This window comes from Rhipicephalus microplus, chromosome 1 (genome assembly GCF_043290135.1).
Source record: "Rhipicephalus microplus isolate Deutch F79 chromosome 1, USDA_Rmic, whole genome shotgun sequence".
In the NCBI taxonomy this organism is placed as follows: Eukaryota; Metazoa; Arthropoda; class Arachnida; order Ixodida; family Ixodidae; genus Rhipicephalus; species Rhipicephalus microplus.
This window is the reverse complement of record NC_134700.1, coordinates 184,378,474-184,395,003: the sequence shown is the minus strand read 5'-3', so window position 1 is coordinate 184,395,003 and position 16,530 is coordinate 184,378,474. Positions and strand designations below refer to the sequence as shown.

At 45.4% G+C, this 16,530-nt stretch overlaps 1 protein-coding gene across 5 annotated transcripts in view; it reads right to left on the bottom strand.

The window, feature by feature from the left end:
* Positions 1-16,530, bottom strand: part of LOC119178536 (neuroligin-4, Y-linked) — a 523,045-nt gene that overhangs the window by 56,217 nt on the left and 450,298 nt on the right. For all 5 annotated transcript variants that reach the window (XM_075888794.1, XM_075888769.1, XM_075888783.1 and 2 more), the window contains one exon: positions 5,120-5,269. In XM_075888794.1, the coding sequence (XP_075744909.1) occupies positions 5,120-5,269 (150 nt within the window). The remainder of the gene's footprint in view (positions 1-5,119; positions 5,270-16,530) is intronic.

Sequence of the window (16,530 nt, the reverse complement as noted above, 5' to 3'; positions counted from 1 at the left end):
AAGAAAACGTGGATGATCCCTCTTTTTAGGAATCGGTATAACACGAAAGTGAAACGTGTCTTCACAAAGGCAATTGAGCGTTTATTGTGTACTGTTCCAGCATAAGGGCGAAGAAATGAATGCTACAGCAACAAATTGCGATGTCCGGCAAATAACTCCAAGCAGCTCAAAACATGCCACATGCATTTCAATTAGAAAGGACGCACTGAATAAGCACACACAGGACGAGCGCGGACAATAACTGTACTAGCTCCACACTGAAAGCACGCTGCTCAAACAGAAATAAAGACGCAGGAAACGAATGCACATGTATATCTAAGACATGCGCGAACTGTGACAATTTTACTTCTTCATGTGTGAGCAGCCTGCTCTTTTCGTAAACGCGGCTATAACAGTGGGTGGAGTAGTGACCTTCGTGCTTTCTTCAGCCACTGTAACTTCGAAGCAACTTTGCTGTGAAAGGACAACACTACAAAGCACCTGAATAACGACATAAGCGCGCTTGCGCTAGTGAGCGACCAGTGTGAGCGACCAGCATATACACGCACTATGACCACGCCATGTGGAGGCGCGCGCGCATAGCGAGGCGTAAAGTCAGTTCAGCGACGCGGAGGGCGACTACCATTTGAGCGAGTGCTCAAAACGTGCGCTTCTCGCGCCATCTCGCTACTAATGACGAAAACATGCTGAAGTTGCTCAGCCCCGACGACCACCAACGGCAGACGGTGTATAGAAAGGATTTGCCGTCAGCATCTTAGACAAAGTGTGCTGCGTGGCCTATAGTGGTTACCACCGCACTGTGCGCAATGAAAGGCCGCTGATTTGAGTCCCTGTAGCAGTGTTTTCTTTGTTTCTTGTTTTGTTTTTCAGGAGCTTGAACAACAAGGTTCTAAAGGTCGCGCCTTGTCCAGCGGCGGCGGCAATCTCCGGCAGCCGGCGTGTACACCAGTGTTCCCAGAGCATACTTCTCCCGATTCCAACCCCCAGGGCGTTAGAAAGTCTTCATGTGCACGCCAGAAGAGGTGACGCAGCGCGCAAATGAAGGCTTCCTAGAAGGCGAAGATTTTCCGCAGTCCACGCGCTCACCTCCTCGCGATTTCCTCCACTTCGTTCTCCTCACTTCGTAGGCAGGGCGGTACACGACAAGCTCCTACAATAAGTGTTACGCACGGGTGCCGATATCTACTCAAGCCCCCTCCCCTGCCTGCTCTCAACCCCGTCGAAGAACGCCTGATAGCTTCGCGTCTGCCATTTCTGAGCGTTAGGCATTTGACTGATAGCAGCGGCTAGTATGGAATAAATGGTCAGGTGGTTATCATGCTGATGGCCATGGCTAACACTGTGCAGTGCTGGACGCAGAACGTGCTCGACAACGCTGCTTCTACGTACTGTATACATCATTCACTGGCTCGTTAACAAACCCGCCAACAGAAATGGTCTCGCCAAGAAACGCCTGGTGCACCTCCAAGCAAGCCCCTCTAACATCATTGACTTAGTGGATATGGTGGTGATTTCTTACATTGCAATATATTAGAATTTGTTTTACAACCTCACATCAGCAATAGAATTACGTCAGCGGAGCCTTGCTGGACCCCGCCATAAAACACTTTCGTGTTAATAAGCACAAACAAAACAGACAACAATACCACTGATTTAAAATGCGCCATCTCCCGCCAAAGGGAACCATGTGTCGATGTGAAGCAGCGGGGAGATGGTTCGCTTGAGCGAGCCGGGGTACAACAGCCAAAATAGAATTCGGAGTAATTGTTTGAGCAGCAAAATATTACTATTGGAGCACTAAAATCTAAATTAGGCGCAATATAAAAAAGAAGGCTTTCATTTAGAAAAAGATATAGATATATAAACAAATGTTGAACCCACCTAAATTTGGCAGAGTGAACATAAGCGCTCCTATTCCAATTAAAGTAGTAATTTTAATTCGCCCACTGAGCAAACAATAAAGTCTACATTAGTGTTTGCCACGCCTGTAAAATTCTTCGACACACTCTGTGAATTGAAATGTTGATCTGCCAAGCTAGCGTCATCCAGATCGAGCAGATTCGTAAACTTGAGCAAGAGGGGTGGCAAAAAAAAAACTAAAAAGTGACGCACAAGTGTTTATTTTTTTATGGCAGCAGAAATGTCATTTGGTGCTACAAATGATTGCCAGTAACTTTTTTAGACGTCAGCGGTCACACTGGTAGTCATAATGATGCGGCGCATACACGCATGGCTAATTGAACAAAATGTGCTGTGTATAGCGCCAAGAGCCCCTTCCAAATTCTAATACATTTTTTGCGGGACACCATTGTACTGCGCCGAAGGTGGCTTAAGCAGCGTTCTGAGCGGGTTACAACAAGGCCAGGGAGTTTTCGAACTGCTACACCCAACACCCAACCCCCACTCTCTTTTTTTCGTTTTTCCTTTCTCAATGGGGCTAGGTTTAGGGCACAAATTCTGGACTCGCTTGCAAGGAGCGTTCGAGCAGATAAAGTAACAACAGCGCGCATCCGGTGGCGTGGCGGCAGCGCTGAATATTTACCGTCGCGATGACGCAACCTAAAGCCAGAAAAATGTTTTCTGATCTGTTGCTATGGTAACCGACGGGGTGCCTAGAAACAACGGAGTTCGTAGCACTTCAACTTTATTCGCACGTGGAAAACTCGGCACACGTTCCCAACATGCCGTAACCACGTTTGCTGACATTTCCTAGTCAGCAAACGGGTCTACGTGCTTGGTTTGAATGATGAAGCAAAGTGCAGGTGGCCAATGTGGCACCCATTTATTGCGGGAATTAGCATACCTGGGATAATTTTGAGGCTGAACGGGTATTTTGGCGCAGCGTGACGATATTGAAGCATATTTCATTGTCTTGGGACAGTTCGGCGCAACAATAGGGAATTGTATCAAATTGGCGTAAGTGGCGCAGGTGTTGCACCCCTGAGCAGTGAGAGACGGTGTACTTTATCGAGAGCTTGTTCTAGCGCTAACGCTGACACTGGCGGGGTCGTGGACGCTGGTGGTCATCGCGGCGTTGCACAGGAGAGAACGGATGCCTGACTACACGCACTGGTTGCAGCGCGTGAGTGAGCTGCTTTCTCGAAGCGGCGCGGCACCCTCTCTATATATGGAGAAAGAAGGCGCGCAGCATCGGGCAGCCAGGCGCCCTCTCTGTTCATAGGCAGAGGACAGGGCGCCGCGACAAAAAGCCATGCAATGACGAGCTTCAACGGGTGCGTGTTATCAGGTCTTGAGGCACACGCGCTCCGTCATTTTATACTGCGGAAATACCATGGCGCCCCAAGCAGAGTATGCAGCTTTCACACCACCTGTCATTAGCGCCGCTCCGTGGAGCAGATGATTCCTAGAGAAAGGAGGAGGAGGGGGAGTAGGAGAAGATATAGAAAAAAGGGAGGGGATGCGCAGTGAGGAGAAGGTGTGGACGCCGAGGGAAGGACCGGGAAGTGAGGGACAAAGCCCCCGCCGTAAGCTTGTTCGCATTAAAAACCAGGTTAAATTGAACCCCCGGCTGTAGCTATGATTTTTGGCTGCGTATATTCTTTCGTGTCAACTCTGGGTAGTAGCCGTAAAGAAAAAAAGAAACGTTTCGGCTGACATGCTACGCCAGCGTATATTGTCCCAGTCAATCTTGTTAGCAGAAAAAGAGAGAAAGAGAAGAGGAAGACCGGGAGGTTAACCGTATAAACGGAATGTTATTCCTGTTTTTTTATGTGATGTGCCCTTCCTGCTTGGACCATTTGTGGTTCGCAGTGTGTACTAAATAAAATAAAAAAATAAAAGTAACAAAAAAATAAAATATATTGGCATTCGGTTTGCTACCCAGTAGTGTTAGTGGGGCAATATGCACGAGAGTGTGTAGAAAGAGAGGAAACAAAAAACGCACACAGGAAGGGCGTGCTAGCTTCAACCGTTCAGAGAGGCCGGTCGATTGCAAAAAGTGCAGTAGCGCTTGCAGGGCTTTCATTTGTGACGTTTCATCGTGGTGATATTGTAAAAGTTTCGCTTGGACAAACTTGTTAGCAGTTTTCCGTTTATACCGACTGCCTAAAGAGCGCTGCATCCCGTCAAAATTTTCACTGTGGTTCCTCATCATTGACTCTGTTTTCTTTCTTGAGCCCATGATCAAATCGCGGAACAACTTGTGTCGAAACGGTGGTAATTTCCTTCTGCTGGAATAACTTCAAATAAAATAACAACCCTGTTTTCTTAGCATTTTCTCCATGCACAAGCTGCAGTCAAACTAATGTGTCTAAAATTTATGGTGCAGTTGTTTTATGCATAAAGTTTTTTTAATTAACTAGAGGGAACACTGTCACTGCAATCGTTCAGCGACCAGGTGAATGATGGGTGGTACACACATTTGCCTAGTCTTCGTACTTGCGGGGGCAAATCGTACTTGCGGCTTCATTTATTGCTGTGTTTGAGTTTTGTTTTGAAAGAAAGATTCAACCCTTTTGAACTTCGTGACCGGACTTGGTAAAGTAAGTCTAAAATAATAAGGTGGTAAAGCGCAACCACTGACCATTTGCTGATATTTATTTCGCGAGATAACATCTCCAAGCCACACGAACACACACGGAGCCAAAAGCAGGCCAGAAGTATAAAGATTAGAGAAATGTGCTTACTACCTATCGTTCCCATGCTCGATGAAGCGCCGTGCGTTGCAGCTCTCATAGACACTAGCGCCAGAGTTCCCTCTATTAGGCAACTCTATGGTTTTAGAGCTGTGTGATTTTAATTGATTGTGGACTTAATAAGAAGTTTCTGACTTGACAGTAACAGTGCGATACCACGTGGTGCCATTAATTATTGCTCTACTATCTTATTCCTTGCAAATTGATAAACGCAGCGTATGTGGTAATGCTGTCTCATATAAGACTCCTTTCAAGGACACCAAGTGAGTACACTTATGGATGGCTCACTCGAAGAGCTAATTTTTCGAGGCGTACGATGTAACGCTAATTACTACCTCCTTTATATTCAAAAACAACAAGGCTGTGACAGGCACAAGTGCCAATCACAAAATTCCACACACGTATCTCGTATCTGAATTACCTTCAGATACGGGATTAACTCAAGATAGCTATGCAGGACATACCTAGAATTCCGAGCCTGTAGTTGATGGTGACAACGACCACATTTCCGTAGCTGGCAAGTACAGAGCCGTCGTAAGCATTCCCAGAGTTCCATTCGTATGACTCGCCGTGGATGAACATGATGACCGGAAGTTTCGTGGGATCCCGCGCCACTGCACAAATGAAAAACGAAATGCGAAAGGTTACTCCAATGTTATTATTTCGTTAGTATACATAGAAAACACGAAGTCACAGAGAAAACAGGGAGAGAACAGGCTGACAACTGCCACCTATAGGGGCACAACTCCTGCCTGAAAGGGAGACAAAGAGGAAAGGGAGGCAGGAGGGCAGACAAAAAGGAAAGAAAGGGGCAAGTAAAAGAAAAAAAGAAAATAACACGTAAGCTGAAATAAATACACACACGAAGAATGTCTGTAAACACGAGGCCAAGTATGTATAACAAGAAAGCCATAGATGCCGTGGAAGAGAACTTTAGAGCTCCAATAAAGGCAAATATTAAGCCGACGTTGATTGTTGAAATAGTGGTCCACAAAAATCATAGTGTTGCTTTTGTGCCAAGGAAGTGCTTATTTTGAAATAAAATTGGGTTTTTTTGGTCCACATCGGGTTAGCGCAATTCAGAATATCAGCCTCAAGCAGAACGTCTCACGTCACTGTTGCCGTGCAGAACGTTCCCGGCTTTACTGTGCGGTGACCGACAATACTAGCGGCAGAACGAAAGCAGCGGAAGCCACAGTAGCAACAACGGTCATTGAACAATTTCCTGCGATTGGCTACGAGATAGCAGACGTGCTTGGTTCAACTAGACCCCGCTATGTGGCATAACCTGTACAGTTTAACCAGGCTGAAATTGAACTTTTCAACCACTCGCACCAATCCTCAAAGTAACGTCTAGCGTTGTTTTTTTTCATAATTCAAACGAAAGCAAACAAGCAGCATTTGATTACATCTCTTCTAAATTCTTCACTTAGTGCAGCTAGTTCGATTATTAGTGACTAAATGTAGGCTGTAATTCTGACGTCATCAGGATCATTTTGTGAATATCGTGCTGCGGGTCGTGTGTTATCGTGCATTCACCTTAATGTCTCGGTAAGTAGGGCACTGCTGTTGATAATAATGTCGTTCAAGGCGATAGCGTTGAAAAGCTCGTTTCTCGGAAATTCCGGCGTCAGCGTCATTAGTTGCGAGGGAAAAATCATCACCTTATGCGTGACCACAAAGTCTACAACGATCCAAATAAAATAAATGAATAATTAAAAATCCTGGAGCAGACTGAGGACCAAACCAGGGTTGTTTGGGTTCAAGTAAGGATCAAACCCGGGTCGTTTGCGTGGCAAGCGGATGTTCTACCACACGGCCACACCTCTTCTTTCTGCTTTATTGCCTTTTCATAGGCGCGTACTTCAAACCACAAGCATAACAGAAACAAGCAGTGACCTTTCTACAAGAAGGACACAAATTCAAGTGCCTGAAGGGCTGCCAAAGGTTCTACCCTCGACAACCATCGAGTACAATCTCCTGAGCTTTCGCAGTCCAGCAAACTTGGCTATACATTCACGAAAATACAATCGTGCAGGCCGTGCCTGATCGCAATAAAATACCGCCATAGAGTCCCGCCATAAACACTGAAGGCTCCTTAGCATAATCAAATCAAAAGGCATTCCCTCTTCGTCAGCTATTGGCAGAAATCTTGTGCCATAAGAATTTAAAGGTAATTCCTTCATTCACACGGCCATGCCTCTCCTTGTGAAAACTGTGAAAAGAACTTTCTCTTCTTCGAAATGCAGTGAAAGTAGCTTCCATGCTTCACAAACACGCGCATCCGGTATACATGCTTTACAATGTAACATGAAATATTGCAGCAATAATGTGTGGTACAAGCGTCTATTGCCAACGGGCGTTAAAATACGTAATTATTATAATGTATCCGTGGTTGAAAGCTGGTACCCCACTTCAAAAGGCACACATGCTACTGCGTCTATTCCCTTAAAACCACACATAGTGGGTGCATAGCAAATTCGAAAAGGTTTCATGCACCAAATGTTTGAAGTACGCGCTAGAAACAGGATGTCGCTATCGCGTTCAACTAAGAAAGGCGAAGCTTCAGGGCCCTCTAATTTTTAGACGTAGTCATATATTGAGCTTTCACGCTCACGTAAATTGTTATTTGAATTTAGTGGCCCTCTAGACTCGTGTCTGAAAATGCCTCTAAGCCAAAGAAGCGTGCCCTGGCATTCTGGAGTAGTTAAATTTAGACGACTTGCATTATGGTGTTAAAGCTGCTAAAGGTCTCGAGCTGCATTTTTTTTTTCACTACGAACATCCTTTAGGCCGAAGTCCCTTTCTGGGCTCTTGTTACCGAGCGTATCCCATGGCAACATGTTATGTCCGGTTTTTTTTTACACAAGCATTCAGAGACATTGCATGTGGTTGATCTTTTCCGTGTTCGCAACTCAGACGAAGTGGTGAAAGCATTGGCTGATCACAACCCTTCTAGTTGTACGGCCTTCAGCGTAGACGTAAAAGACCTGTTTTATTCTTTGCCACATGGTTACCTCATGAACTGTGCGAGAGAAACTATTGTAGAGTACAATTATGAAGTGGTGTTTAGAAACAATGTCAGTATTCCAGTGGAAAGCTCCTTGGAGTCATTTTGAATTTACTTATGCTTTACATAATCCCATTTGAACAGAGTCTGTACGTACACGAATCGCAAATCTGTATCGGGTCAAGCGTCGCCCCAGTGCTAAGTAATATATTTTTTAAAAAAGTGTACCATACTCATTAACAAGATGTCGAGATTACAAAACTACATGTTTTTGGATACATCGACGATGTACTTGGTGCTTGTCGATCACGTAAATTTTATGGTGTCTATGATTCAGGTCCCGAGCAAAGGGAAAAAGGTCTGCGCTTGGCTTCTGAAGTCCCAAGAGACAATGACTTGCATTTCTTAGATCTTTCATTCCAGTCCCAGAGGGATCATGTTTTCTGGTGTTATTCCTCCCGTTCTGAAAAATCATTTTCAATCTATCACTCTGCTCGTTCAAAAATTTGTGAAGAATGGATTGGCCACGTTTTGTCTTGACTCCACTTCAACGAAGACAGGGCCCTGTCCTCAGGCTGTACGTGAGAGTTTTTATAGCAGTTTAACAGATTGGAAGCAGCTGGTTTGCCGCGCCTGGTCCTTACCTCCACTTCACTGCGAGTGTTTCATCACTCGTAAAGGGAACCAATAGAGAGCCTTGATTCTGTAGTCTTGCGCGCGAATTGGCAAAAAAAGTTCGTTCTTATCCCATACCTGCACTCGCTCTCGCACCGTTTGAAGAAGGTTGCCAGTCATTATGACATATATGTTGCCTTACGTGCTGGCAAAAAGCTAGGCAGCGTGTGCGAGAGAGTTGATAAAAAGAGTGCTGAAGAGCAGGCCGCTGTCTGTCGGCCCTAAAGGTTGCTCTATAAAGCAATGTAAGCGTTTCAGTGACTATTGATTGATATGTGGGATTTGACGTCCCAAAACCACCTTCTTATGAGAGACGCAGTAGTGGAGGGCTCCAGCATTGTCGACCACCTGGGGTTGTTTAACGTGCACGTAAACCTGAGCAAATGGGCCTACAACATTTCCGCCTCCATCGGAAATGCAGTCACCGCATCCGGGATTCGACCCCGTGACCTGCGAGTCAGCAGCCGAGTACCTTAGCCACTAAACCATCGCGGCGGGTGTTTCACTGACTATGCGAGTGGAGTGGTGTACTTCATTCTTTGATTGATAGATATGTGAGGTTTAACGTCCCAAAATCACGATATGATTATGAGAGACGGCGTAGTGTTGGGCCTCAGCAATTTTGACTACTTGGGGTTCTTTAACATGCATTCAAATCTGAGGCCATGGGCCAACCCTTTGTCATGCGGTGGTACGCACACTAGGCAGACGGGAGGTTGTCTCAACATCCGTCTAAGGAGGCACGCTAACTCTCTGAAAGGTACACCATCTACGCATCTCTTCCTCCATTGCCGGCAGCGCAGTTGCGCAGCCGAACTAAAAAAAATCGCTGTGGTGATGAGGCGCTGGCGCCAGCGCACTCGTAAAATCACAGAAGCATTTGAAATCATAAAAGTGAGAGACAGGCACGAGATCCAGCCTTCAATCGCTCTCACAGATGCTGAGATTTCATATCTACAGCATACGTGATTACATGTTCAGTGGAAGTTAGGATTTTCAGAGCCCTCTTTTGCGCTTCTAAATTAAACCGTTTTCTCCATTGAACTATCATTTGTTTTTTGTGCTTTTTTGGCGCTGATCGCGACAAGCTCGTTTTATTTGGGAAAGTTAGCAGGGCTAGATGTGCCTTATCACGCCTAGCAGCATATTCTCTTGGAAACAGGCAGTTGTCAAGGATCATGCACCTAAGACGAATAAGTTCATTTTCCTTCATTAGCAGTGCTCGCTGCTCAACGACTGTGTGGCACTCTGAAGTTATTTGTTGTAGTGTCTCGCAGGAGCCACACGACGAACATGTGTACACGTCCTTGACGATATATTCGATCGCGCACAGACACACAACCAACCTTTAGCTAATACAACGGGGTTCTCTCATGACGAGCCCATCCGCGACCACGAGCACGAGGGGGAAACAATCCGCTTGTGACACGCTGATCGTTGAGCTGCTTCAAGAGAAATCGGCAGATCATCAGACGAGCATTGTCAAACTTGCATAAATTTTCTTGGCAGTCACACTCGTTGTGGGCACAAGTTTAAGCGATGCTTGCGGCTTTTCATTCCCAGGAACTCCAACATGCAAAGGTATCCATTCACACAGTAGAGACACCTCCCGAGTAATAGGTTTTGTGGCAGATTTAACGATGCTGCATATAATTGGGCCATTGAAGTCTTTTCTCAACAATCATATAAGAGCAGCACGAGAGTCTACAAGTATGATATCTTTTGATACTTTCCTTTGATACTTCTAATTCTTCTAGTGCGTATTTCAGAGCAACATCAATTACAGCTAGTTCTGCATTTGTTGGAGACGATGGATGCGGTATACGGAACACCCGTCGGACGCTGATTGGAAAGCAAAAAAAAAAAGCTGCAGCGCCATCTTGGCCGTCACTGCATACAGATCTTTCTGCGAAAACTTTAAGATACCTGTGAAATTTTTCAAATAGGTGGGACTGGGCCAACCGAAATAGTGCCGATACAGGTTGGTCAAACTTTTTGAGCATTCCGGGAATGGAAAGATAAACGGAGAACAGGCATTTATTGTGTTCTTTTGTAGTTAAAAGAAGTAGGATCTTCGAAACTGCGATTAAATGTGGTAAACAACGACACCATTTTCCCCAGAGTCCCGGCACTGGGTGAGGTGTTTAATAAGTGCATTGCTATCTGTTGCTTTATACAAGCGCACAATGTAGAGCAGGGAATGTTATTGAAATAATGCATATGAAAAGTTCTTAGACTGAAATGTTTATAATATAACGTGGTTCGCAAGACGCACCACTCCGTTTATACGCACCTCTCCGTTTACAATAGAAGTGCTGAAAGTCACTAGGCACGCGTGACGCATTTTTTACCATCGTATGATCCCGCCCTGCTTAGCTTCCAGCGGTTTTGTCCGGGAGAGAGACGAGAGAATGCAATATACACGTGCAAGAAATCTTTGCACTTCCGCTTGAACTAGATAGATTCTTATTTTTATTGCGATAGCAACTATATGGACAATCTCGGCTGCATTTTGCCGCCGGGGTCGGCGTCGACGTAAGCGTCAATGTCATGCACCGTATATGTATACGTATCCATATATATAAAAACGCAAGAAAAAAATCCTGAAAAAATACTCCGGTGTGTGGAATCGAACGTGTTACCTCCGCGTCGTGAATGCGAGGCGTTAATTACTCAGCCACCGAGATGTACCTTCTTCGACGCTTGAGAGAGACAGGTTTATTTACAGAAAGGCAGAGAGGTCGGCCTGAGTGATAGCTTCCTCTAGCCTGCTACTGTACACTGGGGGAAGGGAAAGGGAAGAAGAAAGACTAATGGATAACGATGGTGAGATAGAAAGGCGAGTATGTAGAAGTCTTTCTAGCTCAGAAAAATTTTATAGCCGCGCATATATTCAAGCTACTTCCAAAAAGGTTATAACGCTCTTATGATCACAGTTGCACTGTTGGTGTCTTGCCAAGAGCCCAACACGGTCTCATCAGTTAATGACCTACTGCGATTTCGTTCAGTAGAAGAAATCAGTGTTTGTCGTTCACGTGCGTATGCTGGGCACTCACAAAATATGTGCGCAAGTGTTTCTGGCACATCACAGTGTTCACAATTAGGACCTGTGTCACTACGACCGATGATAAGTGCGTAACGTCAGGTGTATGCCACACCAAGACGAATGCGGTGAACCGTACTTGCGAGTTGCCGTTTCAATTTTGGGGACATGCGAAACCTCGTTTCCGGGTGCCATATGTGAAGTCGCTGGTGTCACCGTTCCGGTTTGGTCCAGTGCTGAAGTGTGTAGCTGCGCATCACGCAGCGAAGCAGGGCGTTCGTGTCAGCTCGTGAAAACGCAATGCGTACTTCAGGGGCACTGCTTAAGTCATTTTTAGCTTCAGCGTCTGCCTCTTCGTTTGCCATCACGCCGCAATGAGCGGTAATCCACTAGAAAGTGATAAGATGGCCATTTGTTGAGACAACCTGAATAAGTTCTGCTATTTCTATTGCCAAGGTGTAATACGGACCTTGCTTCATGATGCAACTATAGGTTTGTAAAGTGTGTTTGACATCACAGAAAATTGTCTAGGCTCGAGGTTGCTCAAATGGCAAGCTATTTATACCTACCATTTACTGCTGTTGACAGGCATCTTGGAAGCCTTGGGGGGAACTATCGTGTTTTCAGCATTATCAGCAACATGGCGCCACGAGCGCGCGGCGGCTCTCATCTCTCACGCGTACTTTGGCCCGCGGAAAGAAGGGGAGTGGACGACCTCTCGCCCACACTTATCTCCCGGTGGGGAGGATCATACGTCTAGGCTGGCGTTAGGCTTGAAACGATTCTGTTGTAGTTACGGGGCACACAAACGTCACTGCAATCGTTGCACAGCCTCCGTTTGCGAAAAAGGCGCGCTTTTCAGACACAGCGCAGTAACAACTGGGACGCTTATTCACATTCATCTGTACCTGTGAGTACGTTTCGCACGTCATTTGTGCGTGAGAAACGCGGGGCACGTTTCAATCTGCTTGCCATTATGCGTGTGACCTTCCATATTGTTGCTATCGCGTTGAATGCTTCGACTTTGCGGCAAAGCTGTGACTTTTTTTTTTGCGGCGGTTTTTGCGGCGGTGAATTCGTGAGGCAATAAGCTCCTTCAGGGAATTCATTTCATGGCTTCTTGTAAAAGTGTGACAGGTCTTCTTTAGGGGTAAAAGCAGAAAACCACGTCAGGCAGAGAACTGCCATACCAAGAAGTCCACCAGTCACTTTGGTGGAGTTGATTGAAATGTTGGATAAGGAACATTAATTCACGAGTAAGAATGGAATCAGCAGGAGAACTTTCATTCTCTCTTCCTTATACCTGCATTTTTGACCCGAAAGACCAAATCTAGGCCGTCCAGCCGGCCAAACTTCCCGCCAAGCTCGAAGAGCTACTGGCCACCTTTCAGGCGCACACGTAGTCCCCAATACCCATTGGACTTTGCGAAAGGTATTTCTCTCGCTCTCTTAGAGCACTCCTGGTACTATAACAGGAATGATAATGTGTGCCAAATGCCCACTGGTGCTGCCCTCTTTTCCTGGTCTTTTATTACAAATACAAGAACGAGAGATAGGTAGTTTTATAATTTCGCAGCAGGGACGACTTCAAATAAGCATGTCCTAATCACCCATCTCACGGTGAGAGAGAGAGAAAATAAGGTTGAAAGAAAGGCAGGAAGGTTAACCATGACTGGGCCTGGTAGGCTACCTTGCACTGGAGCGAGGGTAAGTGGAATAAAAGTTAGAAAGAGACAAGGAAAGAACTGTCACTCACACCATCGACCGAAACGGCAGCTATGTGCTTAACATTACAGACGGTGACTTACACCCGTGTCTTGATGAAATGAGCTCATTCGTTGCATTAACTTGTATGCACACTCCCATGCACCCAAAATCTTTCTGATGATGGTGCCGCTTGCGTTCCCAAGCAGTAAAATTATAGAAAGATTGCGAGAACTGAAGTGATGGTGTCAAGCAGTTGCAACACGCTTCGAGTTGTTGGTGTCTGCATCTTGCTCAGCAGCACGCGCATATCACTGACCAGGCTGCTGACCATGCCGATCAGTTGTCCTTCGCCCGTCAAGTTATGAGGTACCGATGAAGTGCCCCTGACTGTCTAAGTCTGATGCCATCAGGTCCATGAATCTTTGGGAGTGCGGGCCAAGCGTCACCTTCATTGCTGGCAGAGGCATCACTGTCCTTTGAGACGGGAGCGTTCGGACTGTGTAGTAAGTAAGACGCGTCTGCTCCACTGCTCATTCATTTGACACGTGGATATTCATTTCAACACGTGGAGCTGTTCATAACTCGATAACGGCACCCGTCTCATAGAGCAAGCGCTTCAGTGAAATCTTGGCGAGGCCTTGGCAGTGTCGTAACCACGAAGTAGCCATCGGGCATTTCAAGAACACGAGTGCATGCGTAACAAGCCCTCCGTATAAAAATAGCTGTCTCGACGGGCCCTTACCACGTACAACAAAAGGTATACTCTTGGCTACAGGGCAGATCTACGAAAAGAAGCGCACATCCGTGGATGCCCCTGCGGGTGGTTAAAGAAGCACGAACAGCTGAGTAGAAGGAGAGAGTGTAGGGAGATATTGCTGGCTGATCTTAGTTTTTTTCCTTCGTCTGTGATGCCGGGAGTGCGATTCTAGTTGATTATGCATGCCGACGAGACCACAAAAGCCCACGAGCCGAGCGGAGCAGTCGTCGTTCGAAGCGGGTGGCCTCGCCGTCGTCTAAAGAAAGCAAAGCGAGCGGACGGGCCTCGCAGGACGAGCCGAGCAGCAGAGCAGCTGTTTTCGACGCCCTCTTCTCTCGTCTCTGTCCGCAATCTGTGCATGCGTGAGAGCAATCTACTGCGTATGCATGGCGGTACAGCGAGAGCTCGAAGTAAACGTCGGTAAAGGGTGCCGTTGTATGCTTCTGCGTTGCTTCGTTCCCCATTGTACTTATTTTACTTACATGACCGTTGTCCTGCTCTCCTTGCATGATGCTCTTGTTGATTCGCCACCGCGAATTCATATCGAGGTGCGAACAAAACCGGTGTCTTTGCATAAGCAATACGCTTCGGTCATCATTAAATGCGAGCTAATATATACGTTTGTGATGTTTACCTTTGATATTTTAACCACGTCTATTTTTAGTGCAAAGAAGAGAATCAATAGTTAAAAAGACAGTGAGGTCAGTTAATAGTAAGATCGCCTATCTACCGTGCGGGTAAAAATGTGGCACAGGGAATAAACTGCTAATGGCTGGTGCAAGCAACTGTTATTTATTGAGTCCATGTGTGAGAGTTACGCGACATTAATTGCACAGCCACAGATAAAACATATTTAGCAGCACTATTTTGATAAAGTTGATTTCAGAGTGCATTCGCCGGATAAAAAAATTACTCATATATATATATATATATATATATATATATATATATATATATATATATATATTGTAATGAGCGAGACAGAGAATAAGAGACAACACCCGATCCTGGACCAGCTATTCTTATTCTGACTTCGTTCTTCTCTTCTTTTCCCTAGCTACCCGCGCGCCGAAGCACCAGCGTCTTTCTTGGCCATCACAATATACATATATATATATATATATATATATATATATATATATATATATATATAATGTGCTTTCACAGAACTTGTTTATTCACCTGACCTTTCGACGGGAGCCCCGTCTTTTTCAAGGCATAATCATTGATTATGCCTTAATATTAACTGCCATAATATGCGGAAAGCAATTATTATGCATATATTTTTAGACCACAGTGTTGCAAAGTATGGCATAATTATTGTTTTAGCGGGTTAATGGTAATTTTATTTCCTGAAACTTTTGCGAACAAGTGCCTTCTCGGTAAAAGAAAACTTAACTTTACCTAAATTCTCTTTTTTAAACATTCTTAACTTTGTAGGGAAGAATGCGGGACGAAGACGAATCAGCAAGCAAGGCAAGCCACGCACTGCGTTGGCGATATACGCGCACGACCCGAGCTTGCGCTTGCTTGGATTTCGGGCTACTGACATTCCTCGGTCTGCTGACGTTCCTCGGCCTTCCAGTTCGTCTGTACGTGAATAAATCACGTTACAACATGCGTAATCCGATAACTCATGCGTACGACATTCATAACTGCTCTTCCGTATGCACTAGTGGCGAACGGGAGAATCCGCGTGCACACTTCTCTGTGGCACCTCACATTTTGTCACTTGTTTCATGGCAAGTTTGACTTACAGAATAAAAGAATGCAAGCTGTTTTTCATCCTACATGTTTTTCGTCAGACATTTTTTTCCTAGAATCAGGAGTTCAAATGGTGCGTCAATTAGCAACGTCTAGTTAATGCGGACAGTGCGGTTACAATTCTTGGATTCATAGACTTATGTTTAGGCATCTCTGAATATTAAGACACACAGATTGGTGGGAAACAGCTGTTTTGGAACGCTTCGAAATAAGACATTTCTGTATAATATGGGTTCTCCCGGTCTCGGTGGCATGCCTGCCTACGTGTACACGAAGGGCGCGTATAACCGCTGGTGTTCCCTCCAAACGTGGCACATGCGTAAAACTCGTGGTTTTCATTTGAATACAGGAAATACATATGTGGTTTGGTTACCTTCGTTAAACAAGGAAAAACAACGTGTAATGCTACAATTTGCACTTACGTGCTTAAGTACACCTCTTAAATTTCTAATTTTGGTCACGCTATCTATATAGCATGACAGATCTGTACTATTCTTCAGCTGTGGAGAAATTACAGTAAGAAACACTATTTTCCTAAAAATACTTTCCTTTAATGAAGCCTTAAGAGCCAGTCACCCAAACCACAAATGAAGCTGACCTCTAAAGATCCCCACTTGTCACAGTTGGTCATTCGCAAGTTGCATAGAACGAGTTCGTGCGGAATGGTCAACCTCACAAAAACGGAGACGAAAAGAGTGGTGTAAAGGCTAAAGTACGGTGGAGAGTGAAGAGGAACCATTCTGTGACGTATACAAAAGCCAACAAAAAACACAATGCTCATGAACAAAATGTGTTCGAAGAGTTCCCGAGTGCCAAGAAGCTCGCAGGAGTGAGCTCACTCCTGCTCATTTGGATCTAAATGGCGGCAAATCTAGGCAACGAACTACGCCAAGAACAGACCTAGCACAGAAATTGGGGT